This window comes from Mirounga leonina, unplaced genomic scaffold (genome assembly GCF_011800145.1).
Source record: "Mirounga leonina isolate KUSES-001 unplaced genomic scaffold, KU_Mleo_1.0 Mir_101414, whole genome shotgun sequence".
In the NCBI taxonomy this organism is placed as follows: Eukaryota; Metazoa; Chordata; class Mammalia; order Carnivora; family Phocidae; genus Mirounga; species Mirounga leonina.
In genome coordinates this window covers 145706-171401 of record NW_023270121.1, presented here as the reverse complement: position 1 = coordinate 171401, position 25696 = coordinate 145706, and the positions used below count along the sequence as shown (strand labels likewise).

The window sequence follows — 25696 nt, the reverse complement described above, 5'->3', positions numbered from 1 at the left end:
AAGTCGGGGCTGAATCCCTTGACCCTGAGAACAGGACCGGAGTCAAAATCAAGAATTGGATGCTTAACTGACTGAGCCAGCCAGACACCCCCCCTATTTTTCATTTTAAATGGGAGAGATTTTCCCTCTTTCTCTTCCCTCCCTCCCCTCCCCTCCCATCCCCTCTCATCCCTACTTTTCTCCCCGCTTTGCTCCTTCTTCTTTTCTTCCACCTCCTCTTCCTTCTTCTTCTCTCTCTTTGAAAAAGCTAAGGCTCAGAAAGAGATTAAGCAACTTGTCATGGTTACATAATTTGTAAGCCTGTTATATGCTAGCAGGAAGAACCCAGTGACAGTAGAGATTGAAAATATAAAAGAGAGGTGATTTTAACTTGACCCTTTTTGTGAGTGTGGACTCAGCAAAATGAGACACACAAAATGGAAATCTGAAGTTCCAATCTGGTCCATATGCTAGGAATTTGACAGGTATAAAAGAGAAACTATGATGATGCGGCCTGCTCATATAATAGCTAATCTTTATTAAGCGCTTACTATGTGCCAAGCACTGAGTTAAACACTTCGCCTGAGTTATCTCATTTTTATTCCCACAACATCCCTATGAGGCAGACACTATTAATCACCTTCATTTAACAGATGTGGACATTGATTAACAGAATGTTCAATGATTTGCTCAAGGCCACATAGTTACTGTGTGCTGGATCTTTCAGAGCCTTCAAATGACCTTCTAGAAGAGGAAACTGAGGCTGAGGGAGGTGAAGTCATTTGCTCAAGAGCCCTGTATCTAGTGAGGATTGGACCTGTATTGCAAACCCAGGCTCTGTCTGGTACCAAAACCATGCTTTTAATCACTTCACTGTCATGAATGGAAGCTATTAAAATAAAGAATATGTGCATATTTTTCTAGATCCAGATCTGTAAGGCAAAATGTTCCTTGAATTTAAGTGGTCCTAAGAATTGCCCTTATTCCAGAGAATTGATAGTGAGAGTAAGTACTTCCTTGTAATGTACCACACAGTATAATGCAGGCTGGGCATTTGTAGAAAGCCTCATGCTGAAAGCAGAGACTGAAAAAAACCAGAACTACTTGGGTAGAGTGGCAACAGCTGAGTTCTCATGTGACTTTTTCAGGTGGCCTTTTCAGCAGCCATACTTCTGTCCTTCCGTGCAGAGAATACTCTGAATGAGAAAGCTCCTGGCTCAGGTGTCTTTCCTCCTCCTGGCCTAAGATTTGCTAACAAGCTGTTCTGATGCCACTAGCCCAAGTCTATAGACTGTAAATGTTATCCTAGATGTGAAGTATAATAGAGCAAGCAGTGTGGGGCTGGGAAGAACATCCCTTTAGGGATGACTGGCTCTCTGGTGGGAACAGCATGTGGATCAGGAGAGGCATATTGTTGTACTGCCCAAATCCCCATTTCTGTACTCACTTGTTACTGCCAGAGTTTTCATTTGTTGGTTGGTTTTTGAAACATAGCTTGACACTAGTCTTCATATTTGGAATAGTATTAATGTTTAATCAGATCATTATCATTCTTTATTCAACAATGTAATTTACCAGGTTTTGATGTTTTCTTAACTTTGGTTCTGTTATATCCAAGGACCAGCTTGGGTGTGTGTGCATGCACATGTGTGTGTGAATTCTCTCTGTTTTGATAAGTCCCCTTCCAGGTCTATTTTTTCTGTAATCAATAGGTTAATGGAAAGGGAATGAATAGAAATGTGGTCTCTAATAAACCACGTGAGAAGTCATGTTTTCATTCTATATATACATATTGAGCATGCTATGTATCAGGAGCTGTGTGAACTAAAAAGCTGTATAAAATGCAGTCCCTGCTGTCAAAGACCTTATTCTACATTTCTTCCATTCAGCAAGTGATAATACTACCTGGGTTCCTAATCCCTTATTGTTCTCCTGGTTGGCTGATTTGTCTTTCATCAGCAGTAGAGCCTAGGAAGATCTTTAATCTCAACATAGTGGATTTGAATTTAAGATTTTGATAGCCAGAAATAAGATAATAATAATTACAATGTTGATAATAGTAAATTGAGAATGAAGAAAGGAAAGTGGGGACACATATAAAGATTCCCAGGAGGTGATAGGTTCTGGACAAAGTTGGGATATTTGCATGGCTCAGTGAAAAGAGAATATAATTTCAAGAGTCAACTTAATATTTCAACTAGAAGAGTATCAGTTCTTTGGTGATAGATGGGGGGAAAGGCTTATGGGAGAAAGTAAAAGGAATAAATTGTATTCACTACCTTTCTTCCACATGAAAAGCTCTTTTTGATTTGACTGTGAATTCTGGGAGAGCAAGAGGTCTTGCTAGTGGATTGAGGGGAAAGAGAAAGACAGAACACTGGTTTTCCAAAGAGTGGAGCAAACTGAAGGGAAGATGGAGGTGCAGATAGCCATAATAACAACTGAATAAAGTCTCTTCTCTGAAAAAATATATGCATAAAATATTTAACTGACATTAAAGATTAACAATGAATTAGTGAAAACACCTAAAACACTTTATTTATGTAGGAAGTTTTTTTTCCCCTTTAGAAAATATGCTGTTTTGGGGTGCCTGGCTGGCTCAGTCAGTGGAGCATGATTTTTGAACTCAGGGTCATGAGTTCAGGCCCCATGTTAGATGGCAAGCCTACTTAAAAAAAAAGAAAAAAGAAAAAAATGTTGTTTTAAAACTTAAAATCACTTTTATATGTGACTCAGTCAGAAAGTAGGTTCCAGTAGTTCCTCCAGGTCTCTGGAGGGGTAAGTACTATGAGGGTAAATGGAAGTGACCTTCAGGTGAGTCTCTTCTATCACCTCCTGCCAACTCACTGTGGTGAAAAGGGTCCAAGTTCAAGAATGTCATGATTGAATGGATTGCTAGGTGTCAGATGTTTCCAGTGGGACCCAGCTTTCCCATCTCCCCCCATGCATGTGTGGGAAGGAGGAGGAAAATGAAAGCCATTTGCACCTGATTCTGACGCCATGTGTCTCCCTTCTCCCCTTGGGGGCTCTGATGGGAAGGGACAGTACCTTCCACCTGGCATTGCCTCTGAGTAGCTTTGTGGACTCCTTTGGGCTATTATGTTGGTTGGTACTTTGGCTTCTTTGGCTCCCAGCACCAGCTGATGCCCTGATCTGAGTCCCAGTTGGGCAGGCTCTATTGCTCCGTGCTGTAGCTGTCTCCAGGGCATTGTTCTTGAGACTTCCAACAGGGCAGATTTGTGCAGTTTGGCCCATCTGGACAAGATCTATAACAAGTAGAGCTCTGTGCAGTAAGCTCATCTCCATAGTCCACCCCCCACTACCCCCGCCTTCGGGCTGCAGCAGCCTGACACTCCAGCCCTGCCATGGAGAGTATCAAAGAGATACTCTCTGCTCCTTTCAAAGGGGTATTGCTTGTAGCCTCTCATTGATTGGCACTACCTGAGCAGAAATGGGAAAACAGGGACTCTCTGCCCTCTTAATTTAATCTCCTCCCTTAAGCCAGTCCTTTAGTTTTGAATCTCATTGGCACCAGAGTTATAATTAATATCATCAGCAAGGTTAACTCCTGGTCCAGCTACCCTGGTCAGCCCAGAATTCTCTCCTCAAAGCCAAGAGATAGACAAGAGGAGTATCTCAGTGAACAGGAAAGAGCAGACAAGCTCAATAGGACAAAGGGGAAAGAAAGGCGAATGCTTGCTTTGACTACAGAATTTGCTTTGGTCATTGGATTTATTTACTTTCAACTTAGAACACAATTTTGAGGATGAGAGGGAGGAAATGGGAGGGAGGAATGAAGCAGAGGGAGAGAGGGAGAGAGGGAGGGAGAGAGATTGGACTCACATAGTTAATTATTCTAGGTCCAGAGAAAAGGGCAAGATATTTAAGAGATAATTTGATCACCTGTCTTCCAGCTGTTAGCCCTGTACTTTAATATTCCCTTTTTGAGTTCTTCATAGTTGGGTCACTTCAAAAGATTCAGCATACCAGGCCCATGCTTCCCCATGTCCCAGTGGTATTTTAGGCCTGAAATGGGCTCTTCCACACCCTCTCTATTCTGACATTTCTGGTAGCTTCAACTGACTGGCACCCTTCTTCACTGTGGAATGAGAAGGGAAACAAGAGAAGGGTAAAGAAATAACTCCAACTTATTGCTCTTTAACTTCTACAACTACTACCCTGAGGTTGGTCAAGCCAATGTTTGTCCAGGATAGGGGTCCTCTATATGCCTAGTTCCTTTCTGGGAAGCTTGAAGCCCACTTTATCCTGGACAAGGTTGAATGGCACTATTATTTGCTCACTAAAAGAAGGTTACAGAGCAAGTTAAAAATGAGGGGCCCTGGGAAATAAGGAGACTTTGGAGAAAAAGAAAAAACAAACGAAAGTCCAGCCAACAAAAGATTCTCCAAGGATAGTTTCTATATTTTACTCCTCCTGGGTCCTACTACCTTGGATCTCACTTTTCTTGAAAGTTTTATAGCATTGTTGAGAAGTTTCTTAAAGAGTAAGCATTTTTCTCTTTTTACACTCCCCAACAGCCAAACACACTTTGTCACCATATTAGGTAGGGAACAAAACAAATATTTCTGAGACCTGGAAGTTCAGATGGATGTGGAAGGGTGGCTTTTTTGAGAGTCCAAGATTCCTGCCCCCATTCTGACAGTGTTGAGTATCCTATGAGATCTGAAGACCTCTCTGTTGAGTCATATACCAATGCCCTACCTCAGTGCAGCTCATGACTGTTCCAACCTTGCTGAGAGGTGGGGAACCTGTCACCTTGCCTTCCTCCCACAGTCAAGGAAAACTGACTGGGTCACACAGGGCAGCACTTGTGGATGGGAAAGACTCCCTATTTGAGCCTGTGGTAGTAGTGACAGAGAGCAGAGTAAAGCCAGGCTCTGGGTGGGGGTGGCAGGGCAAAGAATGGTGCAGGTTAAGATAACAAATGGCAGAATATAGTAGCAATGATCTGAATATTCTCTACTGGAGAATTGGAAAACAGAGAGGCTCCAGCAAGGGAAGAAGGTCATCCTTGCCCCAGGAACATGGCCAAACCTTACTCTCATGAGAAATGGGATAGCATGGAGAAAAACCAGATTAGAGCAGAGGAGCCATCTTTCTAAGTACAGCCACCATTGGCACCATGCAGTGTAGACCCACATAGCTTTGGGACTGGCCACTGAGGTTCTGAGTGGGAGATCAGAAATGAATTGTCCAAGCCCCTGATGGAATCTAATGGAGGGAGAAGGCCCACCCAGGAGGAAGCAGGAAGCCAACATCAGGACTCCCTAGCCCTCACCCTATTCACAGTGCCTGGTGAATATCTTCTGACCGTAGCACTTTATAGACAACCCAGTAGAAGATGTTGAAGATGAGGAAAGTGAAAGGGAAGACAGCCCGGGAGATGGTGTCAATCCTCTTGGCTTGGTCCATGTAGAGTTTCCGCATGGTTTCTCCTTCCTTTAGAAGAGGGGCTGGAGGTTGGGGGGTATAAATGCCAGAACCTTCCATTGGACCTCCATCCCTTGCCTGCAGGCAGTGGCCCAGGCCATAGCCATGGAAATAGAAGCGACTTTCTTGGATGATATCTTCCTCCTGAAATTAAATGGAAAAAAAGACAGAATTTGAGGTTACAGCTCTATCTAAGGATAGAGACCAGGCCACACACATATATCTCATAGGTGATGCTATGCAGACTGGTGGTTAGGTACACAGGCCCACTGCATGCTTTTTTATGGCCACAGAACTATTCATTCGATAGATGTATGCTAAGCAGCTATACATGGTACATATAGTATATATTATGATTTCATTTGCAGATAAGCCCCGGGCTGCCTTTTTAAAATGCATAACATCATTTACAGCCATCTAAAACCCAGTGAAGTGCCAACCCACTGTCAGAAAGATATCTCAATTCAAGTTATCTCTGACTGGTAACCAACAGAGTAAACAGAACAATAAAACCTTTAGAATGCACAGCTTAGTTATTTAGACTTGGTGAACTTGACTTTAATGACTTTCAAAAGCTGCAGAATTAATTCTCCTTGTATACAGTATCTTTTAAAAAATTGTTTATCTCAACTCAAAGCTGAAAATTACAGAAGTTTTAAATAACCTAGTGGGTCATCCAAATTAGGGTAAAGCTGATTAATCTATTGCAAATACATGTGCTTCTCTGCAAATTAGCAGATTTTGACAAAGGGGTCAGTACATCTAAGGTAACATTTATTACCCAATACACATTCCATTTATGTACAATATATGCATTATAATGAACACATTCACACTGGGGAAGTAAATTTTATATCAGCATTAAGAAATGTAGCAGACTACACAAAGTTCATTTATCCAGTAGTCAGCTGACAACCTTAAGTAGCTATAACAGCTGGAGAGCCAGGAAGTAAGAACAGAAAGACAGAGACAGAGATAGAAATAGAGGGAACGGGAGACATAGAAATAAAGAGAGGAAAAAAAGGATCAAAGCCCCTGAGTGATCAATAGAGAGAGCTTTACTCATATGAGAGCCTTCAGGCCCCCACTCAGAGCCTATTTACTCTTAGTTTATATACAAACCAGACATGCCTAATTTTGTCTACTTCTAAAGCACACATTGCCATCAGAAGTGATGGTTCACAGCCTGGAAATTAGACATAGGACAGGTAAATATATACCAGAACCTAAAAATACTTCATTCAAAGATGGTTACAATTTTTGAAAGTGTTGATGTTTACAGTAGTAAAAGCTTCACCTAGCTAAGAAATCACCTGAAGTGAAATGCCGCCTTGTGGGATGATACCAACTACCTTCCTGATTTGCCCAGGACTGAGTGCTTCCTGAGACTCAGGATATTCAGCGCTAAAACAGAATGGTATACATGTATATTGAATAGATATGCCATAGATACACATAAAATGTGGATAAAGTAGGTTTTACACACATTGTGCAGTTAGAAGGACATCATAGGGTCTTTATAATGGGACCTCTGCAACGATGGTAACACACTGAAAAGTGACTTCGTAGGTGAGATATTGATGTTGGTGGGTCCCAGTAGCCCTTGATTATTACATCGCTAGAAGGTTGAGCCTGTCACTAGGCATCAGGGGGCAGGCAAGCTCAGGCCACAGATTCACCAACAGATCCCATCTCTTTCTCTGCTTCCTGTGGGCTCATAGGACAAACCTGGGAAAGGGCATTGGTCTTGTTCACTGCCATGTCCCCAGCACAGTGCCTGGCATCTAGTAGGCACCCAGTAGATATCAGTTGAATGAATGAATGGACTGATGAGCCACATGCTTCAGAATATAGGACAGGGAATGGCTTTGTTCTCATGAAGCCAGCATCCTTTCAGGGTCTCAAACTGAAGAGTCTACTCAGAAGAGAGTCTTACTCAGTTACAAAGTGCTTGGCAGGAAAAACGATCACTCCTTGCCCCACCCCTGCACAATGGCCTGATGCCCGTTAGCCTCTAGAAAAAGTGGCACTTTTGGCATAGGAAAGAATCTAAGTCAGCCAACCAGAGAGCTTTGCTACCCGATCTTTAATTTTGCCAATCTCTGTGGAGACAGTTGTATGTGTGTAGATCAGAGGCAATTCACTACTGTGGTTGTGCTTTGACCCTGAGTTGTGGTTGGGGCAGCCTTAGCTCTCTGCTCAAAATTACTTCCATAATCTGTCACCAGAGGCCTTGGCTCATCTCACCTGGTTTTTCTAGTTCATTTTCACACTTTTCCTACATAGTTTGTGCTGGACCCATTTTAGAAATGAAGAACCAGAGGTAAACAAGATATCTTCCAAGTAATTGAAAAATGAGGGATTAGGGGCACCTGGGTGGCTCAGTTGGTTAAGCGTCTGCCTTCAGCTCAGCTCATGATCTCAGGGTCCTGGGATGGAGCCCTGTCGGACTCCCTGCTCGGTGGGGAGCCTGCTTCTCCCTCTCCCTCTGCCATTCCCCCTGCTTGTGTTTTCTCTCTCTGTCAAATAAATAAATAAAATATTTAAAAAAAAGAAAAATGAGGGAGTAAATAAAATGATTTCCTCTTTTGTTTTCCATTTCAGGGTCCCTCACACCCCCAGTTCCCCACTGCTCATTCTGATCTCCTCAGCCCCTCAGCTAGAGGATAAAAGTGTGGAATATATTTGTTTGCAAAAGGCTCTGAAAGAGAAAGTTGAATCCAACTGCTGTTTCTGTTTCTATAGATTTAATTACTTTTCCTTTTCTCCAATCATAGTAAATCTAAAGGGAATTATTTAGAAATATTTCCCAGGCTGAAAAAAAGCTATCTCACATGGGAGAAAAAATGTGACCACTAGAGTAAGCTGCCCTTGGCTTTTTTTTTTTTATTTTAACATATTGTACCATTTGCAGTTGGGAGAGCAAAGACAAGTGGCCTGAAACCCAAGGGTGGGGGTTCTGGATATGAGTATTATCTATTTAAGCCAAATTCTGAGGGGTGTGTGTGTGTGTGTGTGTGTGTTTGTTGGGGAGAGACAATGGAGACTTAAACACCACTTTGTGGCTTCCATGGCTGTTGAAATAGAATATTTTTGTTGCAGCTATGTATAGGGAGGAGGGCTGGGGAACTAGAGAGTAAAGATAGTCCAAAGCCAAGTTGGGGAAGGAATGCACAGTGTGGGAGGTAAGGTGTGGAGATGGGAAAGGGTGATAGGTATTCAGTGATATGTATTGAAGTGAATAAAAAGAACAGATTGAAGAATGGGGGGTGCTGGGGGGATGGAGAGAGGCAAGCAGGGTTCTGGGACCAAACCCCTGAGAGGACTCGGCAGTATTTTGAAATTTCTTCCATTTTTCAAGTTATTCTGTTGATAATGGCAAGGCTTCCTCTCTGTCCAGCTTGAAAGAGAGCCTTAGCCAATGAGCCTGCAAAGATTGGTGGAGTAGGTAATGTGGCTGCTGTGTTCAGAGCCTGGTGCAAAGGCCTGCTGAGGTTATAAAAAAAAGAGAGACCCCTCCCTGTGAAGCATATAGGCTAGCTGGGAAGACAAAGCAGATATATATGGAAAAGAAATTAAACTACTTTAGACAGTGACATGGAGGGAAACCACCATGCGGTGGAGATGGGTGGTTGAGGAGAGATTAGAGAAGAACATGATTAAACCTGGAGCTGGGTGAATAGCTGGCTGGCTCCTAAAATACTCCTAATTTGCTCTTGGCTAAAGGCTCCCTGAAAATCATATGGATGTTCTCCCCTTCCCTAAGAGGGCTCTTCTCAGACCAAAGACTTGCTTTTCTAGCTGGAATGGCAGGGCGCAGAGAGAGGTTCTAGAAATAGATGAACTCTGCATCAACTTTTCCAGCTTGCTCAGTGACCTCCAGGACTCCTGCTCCAGTTCCACTGGGATGGAAATGGCTTTAAAGAAACTCGAAAAGGGACATGGGCTAATGGCACAGGTTTTGATTTTCAGGTTGTATTTACGTTAATAATAAGCCCAGCCCACTTTTTGGCAGGATCCAAGAGCTTAAGCAGGGCCTAGGCCGCTGCTACAACTTTGCAATAATTGAGCACTGCTTATGACAGACTCCATTATGATATCAGGATCAGCTTATTTATATATGACCAGGAGGGGATGAACTGTAGGCAGTTGGGGGTTGGAGAGGTGCGGGGAGGGGGCGAGACTAGTGTCAACCTGGAGTAGCTCTACAGTAACTGCAGCAGCCTGCTGTTGCTGGAACACCCACACAGGCAATTTAGCTGGCAAAGGGACACTGGAGACTGGTTGGCAGCCTGCTCTTCTTTTTCAAGGTAGGCATTGAGAAGGCATCAAGATCAGAACCCCTATCAAGAGAAGATTTTGGTACCTGCAGGCAGGTTTAACACAGCTAAAGAGGGGGTGGAGAGTTAGCTTAGAAAAGGGAGCATTCTCTTTTCTTTCCCTTCTGTCAAGTCTGTGTATATTTTTTGTAACCCTCAGCATGGGATAAGAAAGCCTTTATTTAATAGGCTCTTGAAGGAGTCCTACTCAAGGAGATGCCATTGTGGATCAATCCACTAGAGGGCGTGTTTCACAGAGCCTGACTAAGGTCCAGGCAAGAATTGATATATTCCGATAAACCAATAGATGAGACAGGAGCCCTGCTCTCACCAGAAAGGCATCTTAGCCAGGGACATGAGTTCCCGGAGGTAGTTTTAAAGATATTTTTAGTGTGGACATATGGTTGGGGCACCCCAGGAACAGCTGAGGTGGGAGGTGTGTGTTAGGAAGAGAGAAAAGTTTTAGTGCTAGAGTGGCCCCAGCTGGAGCCAGCAGGGTCAGATCATCATTTTCTCTACCTCCCAGAAGTCATAGTGCATCTCCTCTGGCTTGACAGCCTCCAGGTTGGGCAGAAAACAAGGAGTCAGAGCTCAAGGTAGACCAGAACTGTGTCTGATGATTAAGGGGCCAGTATGTAGCTCAGCAAAGGCTTTTGACTTTGCTTATAATTGGGCACTTGCTTCTAGGTGAGTGGCCCAGGCACCTCTGTTGTCATGACAACATACCTAGCACCCATTGTCTGGGTAATGGGGAGGGGCCAACTGCCTGTTGTTCAGGGCATCAAGCTCTCTATTTCCCCAGGTGATCATTCTACTGTAGAAGAAATGGGGTTAACAAACAAGAGTGAGGGAGAACAACAACTCACACCCAACAACTCTGATACACCCAACAACTCTGATGTGCCCAATGAAGAACAAGGCGAAGAAATCCAACGGCCAGAAGAGGCAAGTAGTGGTTTTCCAATTCCAGCTTAACTGTAGGGACCCTTTTACAATGCTCCCCTAGAAAGGTCCCCGTGCCTGACTCTTGAATTCTTAACCACCAATCAGTGTATGGCAACCTGGGGTATCTTCCTCCTGGGTAAGGGGAGAGCCAGGAACAACCATTACTAATTCTCAAAATAATCTCATATTGACTAACTTGATAAGGCTCTAATGTGAGCTAACCTTTTTTTCAGTGCTTACTATGTGCCGGGCACTGTGCCCATGCTCTCTCTCTTTTTAAAAGTCTATTTATTTATTTTTAAGTAATCCCTACACCCAACATGGGGCTCAAACTCATGACCCTGAGATCAAGAGTCGAATACTCTTCTGACTGAGCCAGCCAGGGCCTCTGTTTGTCCATGCTCTTAATCACTTTACCAGACTGCCCTACAGGGATTAATGTCCCATTGGACAGATAAAGAAATGGAATCAAAGAGGTTAAAGTACTTAGTTTATCTATGACCAACCTAGGACTAGAATCCAGGGTTCCTGATTGCCTTTTTAGTCCTTGTAGCCCTATATAAAGTCTTGGTTTGTGGGAGGAGTAATAGGGAGGAAGGAGTCCAAAGGAGAAAGGAAGTGGGCCCCTCCCTAGTTATATTTACCATGCGTTGGCGCCTCTGCCTTCTTCGAAGTCGTATGAATTCCTTATGCTGACGAGAGACAAAATTGACAGCAGCGTACTCCAGTAGTGCAGCAAACACGAAGAGCAGGCACACAGCCATCCAGATGTCGATTGCCTTCACGTAGGACACCTGTAACATCCACCAACAGAGCAATCAACCTTCTTGGAGCCCTTCCATGGCCCATCCAGTGGTTCGCCAGCCCATACCAACTGCCTGCTATTCTTCAGTTTCATCCTGAATTTCTTCTGGTGTTCAAAGAAGCTTTCCACGATATGTCCCATTGCCTGAAGGCCCATGTCAAAGAGATTGGGCTACCCATCATCCTTCACCTCTCTGCACTCTCCACCCTCCACTTCTATCTGCCTTTCCTCCCTATACTTCTTTTCCTTTCTTTCTTTGTTCTTTTCATACTTCTGTCCCTGCTTCTGCTTCTTATTATTCTTTTCATTCTTTTCTTCTTCTGATTCTCTTCTTTCAATAAACAGCAACGAACATGAACACTGCATTTATTTGCCTTCTGTTATCTCCTAGGGTCCTCACAGCTCTGATGGAAATTGGGCGGGGTTTGTTATTCCCATGTGAAACATGTGAGGACACTTGAAGCCTATAGAGGAAAAGTCTTAGCCGAGATTACCCAGTGAGGAGGTGGCACTAGGATTTGGGGGCTCTGGGCTTTCAATTTAGTGGCACTGACATTCACCTAGGCTGCAGTCTCAGTATCAGACTAGGAATTCCTTCCTTTCCCTCCTCCACCCCCATTATTCTCTTGACTGTGGCTTTTCCTGCTGATCTTTATGAGAGGCCCTGCTGAAGAATTGAACTCAGTGGCCCAAGGGAGTGCCATCCAACCCCCGGCTATGGACACTTCTCTAATTTCAAGGCACTGTTAGCATCTACCTATCTGGTTCTTAGGGCTCTCCTCCCACTACCTGCCTTGGAAGCCTTTAAATACTTTTCTCTCCCATTTCCCTCATGAAGATTGAACACCTACCTCTCCTAGAATGGGGCTTCAGCTGGATGGGGCTGGGAGAGGTACAGAACTTAGATTTATGAAGTCCTTTCACCTCTTCAGCCAGATGGACTCCCTATATAGTTTTGAGCTGCTGAGCCCACCTCATAGGGCTCCCCAGTAGGAGTTGGTTTCATGATAGACAACCTCTTTCACCAGCTATGTTGGGCAGTGAGGGTGCTCCAGGCTCCAGGTAAGGAGCAGGTCTCACTGGATAACACTTCCACCTTAGTGGTTCTTAACCTGCAATGCCCCCCTACTCCGCCTCCTCGCCTGAGTGGCATTTGGCAATGTTTGGAAACATCTTTGGTTGCACAATTTGGGGAAGGGTTACTACTGGCATCTAGTGGATGGAGGCCAGGGACAATGCTAAACATCCTATAATGCACAGGACTCCCCCCTGACACACACACACACACACACACATACACATACATACACACAACAATTATAAGGTCTAAAATGGCAATAGTGCTAAGGATGAGAAAACCTGCTCTATCTCCTTTAAGGCAGTTCCGCTAAGGTGGTAGTGGTGGGTTGCTAGGCACCCCTGATTAAGTATCCCTTGGTGTTTCCACTTTGCCACCTATTAAGAGGGCAACCTATTTCATTCATCATCTCCCAGTCTCACTGTGTTGAGTAAGTGCTATGAAAATCCATAATGAGGTAATGACAAGGGAGGTCCACAAAGGGCTTTGGACCATCAAAAGAAAAGGACACCTGAAGCAGTAGAAATAAAATCTTATTAGTAATGAGTGTGTCAATAATGGAGTTGTATGGGGAGTGAAATTGCTGTACCTTTCAGAAGCCTCTGAATTTGTCCCATCTCTTTCCTTAGGGCTCCCACTAAATCTAATGTACAAACTCAAGGGAGCAGAAGCTCCCTGACTTACTCAGTCCCTTGCTTTGTGGGCTGGCCAACGAGTCTATTTAGTTTGGGGTGAATGCCTACGTATTTTGCTTACTGGCCAATGAGGCCACAAAAAGGTCATCAAAATCTGATGAGAAGGCACCAAATACTGCAAACAAACAACCCTCCAACAAAGTCCATTTTTTTCCGAATGAGGAAACTAAGTGAGTCCTAGGAGCAGACAGATTGTGCTTGTTCACAGGAGGGGACTGGAAAAGGAAGTTCTCTTGGCAAGAATAAGGCACTAATTGCAACCTCCCCGGGTTAGAGAAGAATCTCCTTCTTGCGTGGCAGCTGCAATAAACTAGGACACATTTCTAAGATCTGAACTACTTTTCTGCCTCTAGTCTTCCTACAAGGCTACTACCACACCACGGCCATCACAGCCCCTCCTGGTCCTTTGGTCCTTGCCTAAGCCCCATCTGTCTTTCAGAGCCTCTTCAATAACCCTGTCCATTTAGGAAACACATTTATAAGAAATACTTTCTGACAACTTCCTCTGAGACACCTGATCCTAATCTGAGCTTTGTCATTGTTTATTACTAGAGGCTTTGGATTACCTCAAAATTTTCCCAGCAACTCAAAAATAATTGGGAACTTCACTGGCTGCTCTAGCCCTAGGTCCACCACTCCATTCTTTTCACCCAAACACCTAACAATTATAACAATAACGAACATTTATTGAGTGGTTATTAGGTGCTAAACACTGCTGTCTGTGTTAATACAATATCTTATTTATTTCTTGCAATAACCCTATGGAAGAGATAATATTCTTATTCCCATGTCACAGGTAAAAAGACTGAGACATTAAGGAATTTACTTAAGATTGCCATTGGTAAATGTTGAGGCTGGGACTTAAACCAAAATCTGCTTGACTCCAATCTCCTACTCTTAACCACTACACCACCCCCGTGGCAAATTTGTAAATTCACCATGGATGCCCAGATTACCCCCTGTTTAAGTCCCCCGTAAATACCTTCTTAGGAATAAGCACTGGGAGATGGGAGATCACAGGGCCTGGTTCCCATCAAATCAAAATGAGAGGGCATATGTTCACAGTAAGATCCACAAGGAACTATGTTGTTTTTGCTTCCCATTATTTCTCCATGGCCTAGAACAGTGCCTGGTACATAGTACATGCTCAATAAATATTTATTGAATGAATGAATAAGCTTACTCCCTGATTTCTCAGAGCCTTGCTGAGTGTAAGGACATTGACGTGACCCCTAAATTTCCTACATGAAGGCACAAAGCAGGAAGAACCTGGGCCCAGTCTCATAAGCACAAATCTCTCTGTGGCCACAGATGTTCAGAGTCCACTGACTTTAACTGCTATTTGCTACCTCAAAATTTCCCCACCCTAAAAGAATGGACATTATCTCTAGAGGTCTTTGTAATCGTGTCCAGCTTCTGACATAGTAAGAGACAGATGTTGGTTTAAAATCCTTATATATATATTTTTTTCTTATGGGGCATGACCTTGAAAAGGTCGTTCTATCTCTCTGGGCTGTATTTACCTCATCTGTACCATGAGGGAGTGGGACTCTCTACTTGCTAAGGGTCTTTTGATTTTGGACATGCTAGTATTTCCTGATGAAATTCAGAGTTAGTCAGGCACTGTCTCTACTCATTTCTTAGCCAGACAACACCCACAACCCCAGCTTCCACATCTTTAGCAATATCATTAGCCGTATGTTGTAGGGGAAGAGAAAACTCTGGCCACCTGTTCTTGCTCAATGGCTCTCGTCTACCTTAAATCTAAGGCAAATAGTGAGCAGAAGAGAACAGGGGATGAAAGGGAAATGGGGAGCTCTATGGCAAGCAAGTTCCCTTGCATCTTTCTTCACCTTAGGCAAAGAGGCCCAGGAGCCAGAGCTCTGAGTGGTCATGGTGAGCACAGTGGTGATGCCTAGGCCCACACGGGCAGGGGCGGCATCCATGTTGATCCAGAAGGAGACCCAGGACAGGATGACGATGAGTAGGCTGGGGATGTACATCTGAATCAGATAGTAGCCCATCTGCCGCTCCAGGTGAAACTTTACCTCAATGCAGGTGAATTTCCCTGCAAGGAAAGAGGTGATGTATCAGACCTCAGGTCCCCAGCCTGGAGCTGAGCCTGAGGGGCAGGACTAGGGCATCCCATAGGGTTGCATCCCATAGCAAATAAATGAGCTTTCCAAGATGGCCCCACGGAGCACCAGATGCATGTTCTGAGGAAGTTCTCAGAGCAGCCATCAGACTTGACCTCTTGCTCTAAGCACTAGTTTCCAGCAGAGGGCCTTCCATTTGACCACACGGCAAGAGGATTAAGAACAGAAGGGCTCCAGAGCCAGACTGCCTGGGTTTGAATCCCGAACCTTCCACTCACTAGCTGTGTGACCTCAGGCAAAACACCCAAGCTATTTGAGCTTCAGTTTCCTTGTCTGTAAAATGGAGTAACAACAATATCAATTCCATCATGTAGGAATTAAATTAAATAATGTATCTGGGGAGTTGAGCTCTAGGTCGTTGGCACTATCATCATTATTAACAAAGCAATGAGTTTAGACCCTGCCCAAATCTCAGCAGCCTTGCTTGAGCTTGCTGGTACCCCAGAAGCTCTCTAGCAACAATGATTCACTGAAATAAACATTGCCTGTGTCTCAAGCAAGTGATAAGAGCTGGATAGGAAATATCTGGAAACAGTGTCCAACAGAGACCAGCTCTGGACAGTGGGCAGTGGGTACCCAGAGAACATCAGGCAGCAGCATTCTATCCCGCCAACAAAAAGTACATTGGTCCAAAGCACATGTACCTGTGCTCTGTCTACTCTGCCAGCCATCTTCATTCTGCCCAGCTTCCCATGCCCTCAGGCTAAGAAAACCTAGCTCAGAGCTTCTCCCCATGGCAGAGGTATAGGATAACCAAAGCAAAAAGCAGAGGATGTGTATATTGCTATTTTATTCTGGACTAGGCTTGCTCTTATCAGACCTGATTCCTCAAGGCTAGTAATTTCATCAATGATTGATTATGGCTTTGACATACTGTGTGATGCTGTGATCTCCTACCGTTCCCTGAGTCCACCTCACCCCAGGCTTCTTGTTATGACATAGCTTTGCTAGGTATCCATATTTTCTTTGCTTCCTTCCTTCCCTCATTTTCTATCTATCTATCTATCTATCTATCTATCTATCTATCTATCTATCATCTATCTATCTATCTATCATCTTTCTATCTATCTATATCTATTTTTGGTAGTGGTGGTTTTATTTTAATTGCAAAATTAACACTTGTTTAGTACAGGAAAAAAGTGAGAAGTAGAGAAAAATAATAATATTTATAAGCTCAGTAATATTTGTAAGCTCACATTTATCAAGCCCCTACTAAGTGCCCTGACTTTATATAGTTTATCTCATTTAAATTCCATAGCAACTATTTGGGGCAGGTAAAATTATTATTTCCCATTTTACATAGGGATACTGAGGCTCAAAGAGATTAACTTATGTTTCTCAAGGGCACCCAACGAGTAGATAATGGAGCCATAATTCAAACTCAGCTCTGACTCGAAAGTTCTTGGTTTTATCCATTGTATCACTCTACGTTAGAAACATTTAGTACTATTTCTTCCCAGGATTTTTAAACACACGCTTTTGGTTTGTTTCTTTTACCACAATATAATGATCCTGCGTATACAACTTTGAATCTTAGCCTTTTCCACTTGTACTTTCCATGTTGATATAAGCAACTTGCAGGCATCCTTTTTAACATCTGGATAATATTCCACCAAACAGATACACTGTGTAATTTATTTAACCTCTGTCCTATTGGTGGATATCTAGAAGAGTGCCAAGTTTTTGCTAGTATAAGCACTGACCCAGTGATATTTGGAATATTTCCTTATAATAAATTCCAAGGAGTGGGATTCCTGGATCAACATGTAGGGGAAAAGAATTTTAGCTTTTACAGTTTCTCAGAGTATGCCCCCTGGACCATCTGCTACTGAATCCTCAGGATGCTTGTTCAAATGCAGATTTCTGGGCATCACTCCAAGTGCACATAATCAGAATCTCTGAGAGGCAGTGCCCAGGAATCAACATTTTAACAGGCTCCCCAGGGGAATATAATGCACACGAGAGTTTGAAAACCACTGACCTATATACAAATTGCTAGTTTTCTCCCCAGTAAAGGTTCTACCAATTTCCACTCCCACCAGCATTTTCTAAATTCAGTGGCTTGTTCCTCTCCCTATTTTGCACACCCTACATACACAAACACACATATTCACAGGGTGGCACCCAAAGCATGTCAGCCCACCATAGGAGGTATCCAGGATCTCTCCTCTTTAGCCTCTGGCCTCTATATCAGGGTCATAGCACTTTGTATCCAAATTGCCAGGGGAACTAAGGAACAAGTAGCTCCCAGGGAAGCTGCAGGGAGCAGATGCTCAGGCTGGAAAAGCAACCTTTCTCCACTTCCTGGCCCACATTTCACACCTGGGAAAATAAGCCAGTTCAAGAGTTGGGCAGTGGTGGCTGTGGGATGAGGTGTGGATGGTAAGCCTGCCAGTTCCTTAAAGTCTAGTGCTTTCTGGTTCAGCGCAGCCATTGGCTGCTCCCAGATGTAGATTCCCCACCTTCCACACAAAGTTGGCCCCAGAACAGGTGGGACACTCCTGCCACTCACTGGCACAGGCACATCTCCTCTGCAGCATGTGACAGGGACAAAAATACGGGCTTTGGAGTTAGATCTGGATTTGAATTCTAAGTCAGCCATTTTCTAGGTGTGTGACTTGGACAATTGATTTAAAATGGGGCTGATGATTTCTTACCATAATGAGATAAGGCATATGAAACAGCACATCTGGTACAGATCGGACTTTCAATAAAAGCTGGCTGCCTTGCCCCCTTCCCTCCCATCTGGAGGCCCTTCTGTGACTCACAGTCAGTAAAGATCCTGGTTTTTACCTGTGTTGTAGTGCTTGGTACAGTAGCCTAGATCCTTCTCATCTCGCAAGATAAACTGGGGCAGAGTCAGCCCCTCAGCCACTTGGACAGCAGGAGCATCTTCCAGCCACTCAAACACGAGGTCATTCATGGTGTAGCCAACTAAAAGTGACAGAGATGGCAGAGGGCTGCAGAGTGTGGTGCTGGGTGAGGGTAGGGAGAGAGTTAGAACTAGCAGGAAAGAACAGATGAGGAGGTAAGGCCTGGGTTTTAGGAGCTTCGTGTTCATCTTGGAAAGGGAAACCTTTCTGAAGAGGGTACTTGGTCAATTGTCTCATGGACCCATCCTCACTAGGTAAATCAGAAAGATTCCAAACTCCTCTTCTACCTAGTTCTCAAGCTTTAGAAAGGCACAGAGAGAAATTATTCTAGCAGACCTAGAAAGCAGGTCAAAAGGAGTGGAATGATATCAAGGAACCCAGCTGGGAACCTCCCGCCATATCTTAAACCCAGGGGAGTAACCATGTGTACTGGCCACATGTCTTGAGCTGAGCCAGCCTCAGAGCTAGGGCTTCTGCCACCTCACCCCAGGGAGAAAAGAGCTATTTATACCCTGCCAGTCATGCATGGGACAATGTACACACCATAAACTCCTAGCCAGGGCTCTGAACTGGGGCAGATTGAGAGTTAATATCTGAACATGACAAGTTGCTCACAGATAGTTAGCAGTTTGCGAAAACTCCTGCCATATATATGACCATATTCACACATGTCAAGTACAAATGGGAGAAGAATCACTGAGGCTCACAGATGTCCAATGTAAGACCTTGACTCAAAGTAGCTATGTGACTTTGGGCAAGTAATTTCCCTTTCTGTAAAATGCTCCACCTACTTTTCAGAGTTGTTGTGAGGGGGTAATAAGAACCTGGATGTGAAAGTGGTTTATGAACTCCAAAGAGCTGACTACATAGGACACATTCTATCCATCACCGTTATTATATGCTGGAAACAGCCTGACAAACCTTCTTCTCTGAGGATTAACTTGGTGTGTATTGATCTCACAGTCTCACCTTGCCCAGGAGATGGCAAAGGAGTGCACATAGGTGATGGTCCAGCCTTGTTGTCCTTTGACTTTTCTGCAATTGGGGTAGCCCCTATAAGCTGGCACCCCTGTCACAGAGGTCAAACCCAGGGGAATAAGCATGTGTACCGGCCACATGTCTTGAGCTGAGCCAACCTCAGAGCTAGGGCTTCTGCCACCTCACCCCAGGGAGAAAAGAGCTATTTATACTCTGCCAGTCATACATGGGACAATGTACACACCACAAACTCTTAGCCAGGGCTCTGAACTGGGGCAGATTGAGAGTTAATATCTGAACATGCCAAGTTGCTCACAGATAGTTAGCCCTTGGCTGACCTTGCCACCCTGGGCGCTGTCCTATACTAGAACGGTCTTCTCCCACTTCTCTACAAAAGTTATCTGTGTTCATGCAGAATCAGGGTTCAAGAGTACTCCCTCTGCCAACTCTGGCATTTTTATAGGTATCTTGAATGTCTTAACTCAGGTGGAGTAAAGGTAGAATTACCTCAGGCTCTGTGAGAAGAATATCTTTGGGCAGAGGAGGTGTCCTTCAAATGCTCCCCCCACCAAAACCAACACAAGCACATTTGTATGTAAAGCTGGTGCCTTCCCATTCCTCAGCCCTGTGGAAGAGCCAAACCAGTAAATAGTGTGAGGAAGGAAAAACACACTGGGTTGGGTGTTAGTGAGTCCTGGCTCTTAGTCTCATCTGTGCCAACAACTGATAGTGTGTGCTTGGGTAAGTCCCCACTCTGGGTTGCCTTTTTCTCATTTGGAATATCATGGGAGGGGGTTAACTACCTGGTATTCCAGGCCTTGTTCTGTGACTCTCTAGAGACACTTACAGCTCTCCAGCTGCATGGTGCATGTCTGGATGTCCATGGGGAAGTTCTTGAGGTCCATTGGGCAGGACAAAATGAGGGTCAGCCTGGCAGGGACAGTAGAAAGAAGTGACATCAACTTACTGGGGCCTGGAACAGCACAGAGGACCCTCTTCCCACCCCTCAGCCTCCATTCTGGCTTCTTCCCCTTGACCCAAAGTCTCCTGGCTGTTCGCCAGGTGCACCTGATGCTGTAGAGCACATTCCCGTTCTTGAAGATGCGCAGTAACTTGTTGTCTGTGGTCACCTCATGGAAGTTGGCCCCTTTCTCATTGGCAAAGAACAGGTCTGGCTTCCAGATAGAATCCAGCATAGAGGGATCAAGGTCCAAAGAGTCATCAGGATATTCTCGGTAAGCTAGGCGCGGGTCATTCCACTGTTGCCGCAAGAAGACATTCACCCGATAGTCCTGAGAGGGTGCACACATGGGCCCATCAGAGGCAATGCTATTCCAGGGGCCCAGCAAGCTTACATGGGCAGGAGGGCCATGAGGAGGAAATGCTGGGAGCACATCTCAGGGGCATTGGGCATTTTCCACTGGAGAAGGAGCCTGCTTTGGGCTGATATGGCAAAGATGGGAAGGGAAAAAACATTTATTAACCACTTACTATTAGCTGGGCGCTCTGCTAAGTGCTTTCTTTATATGCATCGTCTCATTTAAATCTCACACCAACACTGTGAGGAGGGTACTGTTATGATTCCCACTTTATAGATGAGGAAATGGAAACAAGGAGATATTTAAATAACCTGTCATGTAGCTATTAGATGATAGAGTCAGGATTTGAACACAGGTTTGTCTGATTCCGAAGTCTGTGCTCTGTACCAAGCTACCTCCCATGCTTGACCATTTGTTCCTTAGGCTAGTCTGCCTTTGGCCACTGAAACCCAGGCTGGGGAAAGATATCTCCCAGTGACCAACTTCAGACATCCTATGGCTTTAGCCATGACCACAAGACAGGGAGAGGACAGCACAGGGAGGAAAGGCTCAATATCTGGTGGGCTTCTCTCATTCATACTAGAATGGAAGCAGGGAACAGGGAGACTCCTTACCATAGTAGTCTTGGTGACAGAGCCAAAACTGTTGATGAAGATGTTACAAGTCACGTTCACAGGTGGGCCTAGGGGTGGCAAAATACAACCATATTGGCAGGGCATTCCAGGAGGCTGGGCGCAGTTTCCAGGACTTCCTCCCTGTGCTTGAGGCCAGGGCACTGCTAGAAGGCAGTGCCAGCTACATAGACCCATAAGCAATAGGGAGGGGAAGCTCCTTCTGAACTGTAAGAGTTAGCCCTGTACCTCCAGCCTCCTGTCAATGGGGTAGGCAATTCCCAAATTGCCAAAGCCAACTTCCCAAAAGGAGTGGGGAAGAAAGGGTTTTTGTAGGATGAATGCTTCTTACCTTTAAAATTGGGTCGAATCCTAGCATCATACCCAGATGTTTGCCCCATAAGCTTATCCAGGAAATCAGAGGGGGACATGGGCTGGGACCCCTCGGTCCCAGATTTGACTTCCTCTATTGCCAAGGCCACCCTGGACAGGAGAGATAAAGAAGTCTGAAGCCAGTTGTATTCTACATTTATCACAGACCCTCTCCTTTCCTGTCCCCACACACCTCTGGCTGGTCTCCCCATCAGGCAGGAAGATAGGAGAAGATGGATCTCTGGGTACCCATTTGCAAAACTAGGAAAACAGAAACAGCCATAAGCCAACACTGCAGCTCAGTTGTTAGTCCTAAAAATGTGCTTTCATATATATGAGATCTTTTTTACCCTCAAAATTCTCAGTGTGATGGGGGCAAAGACAGATGAGAAAAATGACTTGTGGGATTGTAAATTGGAACAGCCACTCTAGAAAATAGTATGGAGTTTCCTCAAAAAAATAAAACTAGAACTACCATATAATCCAGAAATTCCACTTCTGAGAATATATCCAAGGAAAATTAAAACACTAATTTGAAAAGATATATGCACCCCCATGCTTATTGCAACATTATTTATAATAGCCAAGATAAGAAAACAATCTAAGTGTCCTTCAATGGATAAATGGATAAAGAAAATGTGAGATACAATATAGATATAGATACACACACATACATATACACAATGGAATACTATTCAGCCAGGAAAAGAAGGAAATCCTGGCATTTGCAACGACATGGATCTTGAGGGCATTATGCTACGTGCAATAAGTCAGACAAAGACAGACAAATACCGTGTGATCTCACTGATATGTGAAATCTAATAAACAAACAATCCCAAAGAGGAGTGACCTTCCCAAAGTCTCAAGGCTGGTGAGTGACAGGATCAGGGATCAAACCCAAGGGGCTGAGGCCTCATCCAGTATTCTCTTTCTGAAGGTGCTTTAAAAGCACTCAAAGAAGAATGACAACTCCCTGCAAATAATGTGGCTGTTTCAATGTTTTGGCTTAACCAAGGATGGGAAGGACTCAAGGACAATCTGCATCTCTGAGAGCTGGTTTCAGTTGCTTGGCCTTCATGCGGAACTGCTCAGGAGCTGGGGAGCCAGCTTCTAGAGAGGGAGCCTTGGCTTCTGGTGTTGGCTCCAGCAGGAAACTATGTTTTGAGCAGGATCTCAGTTCACTGTTGGGGCAGTAGCAGGCTTGTAAACTCGCTTTGGCAACAAAACAGGTGAGGAAGCAGGGCTCTAGGAGCATGAGAAGGACTCCCAAGTAGGATGGCCATGCTGAGAAGGCCTCTAGCAGCTTGATTTTGAGGAAGCAACCAGTGTGCTTTGGCCTAATCTAGAGGCTGGCCTCTTCTCCCCTGACAAGTTTCCTTCTAAGAGCAGCGAAACCCCTTCCACATGCTTGCTTATCTGCTTACCAGCCAACAACTAGACTTGGGACCAGGAGCTCAGCCTTGAAGGGCGGTGTAGGTCTCAGGGCTGGGCGCAGGCTGGACTGCTGGGGGGGCCTGGTCCTCCTACTCCATCCTGCCACCGCCAGTGTGCTAGCCACCAGAGCTAGCTCCCTCACTGCCATTGCTGTTGCCAAACTCTGGGGCTGGGAAGCAGGGTGACTGCTGTCCTTCTGGGGCCAGCCCTCTTTGAGCCAACAGGCCCCTGTTTACTGGTACATCTATGTACCATGCTAGGCCATATAGATCGTATGCATTATGAGCCATTAAATAATAATAGCTGAGGCACCATGCTACGCACTTTACTTACCTTATCTAGTTTAGTTTAGTTCTCATATCAGTCCTCCCAGACAAGGGTTATTATTATCCCTCTTATATAGATGAGGAGACTGAGGATCAGCAAGGAAAGCAACTTATTCGTGATCATATGGCTAGTAAATGGCAAAGCCAAGATTCTAACCCAGAGCCACTGACTTCAAAACTAAGTCCATCTACCACAGCGCCATGACGCAAGCAGCCCAGGGTAGGCTGCCAAGGAATCAGAGTGGAGGGAAGGTGGGTGGAAGCCACATCCTGACCTCCTAGAATCCTGCCTCCTTGACGCCTCTGAACAGGAGGAAGCCCTTACCCTGGGAACAGAGGCCACTGTGGCCCCAAGCAGGGGCTGCCAGAGCAGGTGGCTTAAGCAGGCTCTGAAAATCCGAGGAGGCTGGTAGTGGTGCTGAGCAGCAGAAGTCTGTGGCCTCACCACAGGGTGTCCTTGCTGGCCAGGTGCTGCTCCTGGCTGCCTGCCACCTGCCTGCTGGGAAGCCACATGGCCCTGTTCATGGGGCAGCTAGACCCTTGCTGCCATGTTCAACCCCACTCTCAGGTCACCTCTCCCAGTTGTCCCAGCCCCAGGACCCTGTGACAGGCTGTGGGCTCAGCTGTCTTGGACCCCAACTCCTGTCATAGACCTTCTTTTCTGGGGCTGACTTGTCTCTGGGCTTGAGAGCAGAGTCACTGTGTGTAGCCACTTTTTCCTCCCTTTCACTCCTGGAAAGTCCTAAATATTGGCAGGACCCAGGAGGTTCTGGAGCTGAAAAATCTGGCTCATGCATGGCCCTGGGGGTGGGGTGGGAGAGAACTCTGATTCTGCTACTGGGTGCCCGAGTGACTTTGGTCAGGTCACCCCCCATCTCTAGGACTCAGTTTCCATAGATACAGTGAAGGAGTCGGACTCAAGACTTCCTAAGGTCCTGTCTTGCCCTAGTTGCTCAAGTGGGAATGCTGCCACCAAAGCTTGGGCCGTGAGGCAGTCTCCCCTCCAGGAGGGCCAATGAGTGCCCCCGCCCCCCTCATTCCCCCTCCTGCCTGCGTCCTCCTACCAACTCCAGCTGAGCTGCCATTCTACTTTGGGCTACTTTTCACTCTTAGGGAGTTTGCCGCCCCACACATATTGCATCCCTACCTTCCTCCCAGCCAGGGTGTCTGCAAGCTGTGAGGTGGGAGGCGCCTCAGAGACAAGCAGTCCTGGTGTACTCCTGGAGGTAAGAGGAGGAGGTCTATTGCAGTGGCACCCGGCCCCTCCACCTTGGGAGGCACTCTTCTTAGGACCAGGTCAGCCCAAGCCACAGTCATCTTTCCTCCTCAACTCACCCGGTCCGCCTCGCCTGGCTCCTGGTCTCATGAGAAAGTGGGAACGGGGAGGGGGACATTTACAGGGAGCCCAAAGCATGTCTTGCCCTCAGAAACCCAGGAAATGACAGCTACTGAGTGCCCCTTCAGGACAGGAAGCTGCCATGTGTGCACAGGCTGGGTGACTGCAGAGGGCCAAGGTTTGCTCAGCCCAGCTTCATTCTGATATGGTTCAGGGCAAATGCCTGCTACCTGAAGCCTCTTTGGTGAGCAGCTGACAGATGTTGGTGTCATTTTTAGGAATCTGAGCAGTGTGTGACCATGCTGGTAGGAAGACAGGACAGGATGGCAGGACAGATGGCCTCCATTCTGGGGCTCAGCTACCTAGCCCCTACCGAGGCCCAGGAAGCTCTCCCCCATGCAGAAGGCTTCCCACCAGCTCTGGGGCTCCAGCATGCCTCGTGAAAGGCTCCTGGGGCCCCGTTAAGGGAGGGCGTGTCCTTCCCTGGAGCCCTCCGGACTGTGGGCTTTTTGTAAACTTAGAGGAAACTGTTCCAGAAGCCCCTGCTGCCCCCCGGCCAGGGTTTGCATGCACTTCCTTCTCACCCCGACGCAGCTCACCTGAGGAGGACCTGCCCTGGCAGGGTCCAGAGGAGAAGGAAGGAGAAGGTTGCAGGAACGAGAGCTGTCATTCCGCAGGGACCCTGGAGCCCTTTCTCAGTCTGGCTGCCAAGGTGAGAGGGATAGCCCAGCAGGGGGGAACGCTGCAGAAAGTACAGAGCCTTCCTCCAACTTGGTCTGTTCACAAGGAGCCCGTGGGGCTGGGCTAGGAGTTGTGCGCTCTCTTTCCTCTTCTGCTCTCTTCTCCTCTGCCCTGTCGTTACCAGTCAGGGGCCAGAACTGGCCCCCTGGAAATGATCCTGACACAGATAACCTTTCGGGCTCCTGCTCTGGCTCGCCTGGGGTTCTGGAGGGCCTCAGCCCGCCTGCCAGGGAGCTGAAGGAGATTCTCTTTGGGCAGCAATCACTCTCCAAACCCTG

The 25696-nt window shown here is 45.7% G+C and overlaps 1 protein-coding gene across 1 annotated transcript; it reads right to left on the bottom strand.

Moving 5' to 3' along the window:
• Positions 1 to 5283: 5283 nt before the first annotated feature.
• Positions 5284 to 25347, bottom strand: LOC118016901 (glycine receptor subunit alpha-4). The gene is made up of 9 exons (XM_035014698.1): positions 25277 to 25347; positions 21562 to 21692; positions 21213 to 21280; positions 20348 to 20571; positions 20127 to 20209; positions 18222 to 18362; positions 15126 to 15340; positions 11339 to 11488; positions 5284 to 5574 (listed from the first exon to the last, which is right to left on the bottom strand). Exons 1-9 carry the CDS (start codon positions 25345 to 25347, stop codon positions 5284 to 5286), a joined length of 1374 nt encoding a protein of 457 aa, XP_034870589.1.
• Positions 25348 to 25696: the final 349 nt, after the last annotated feature.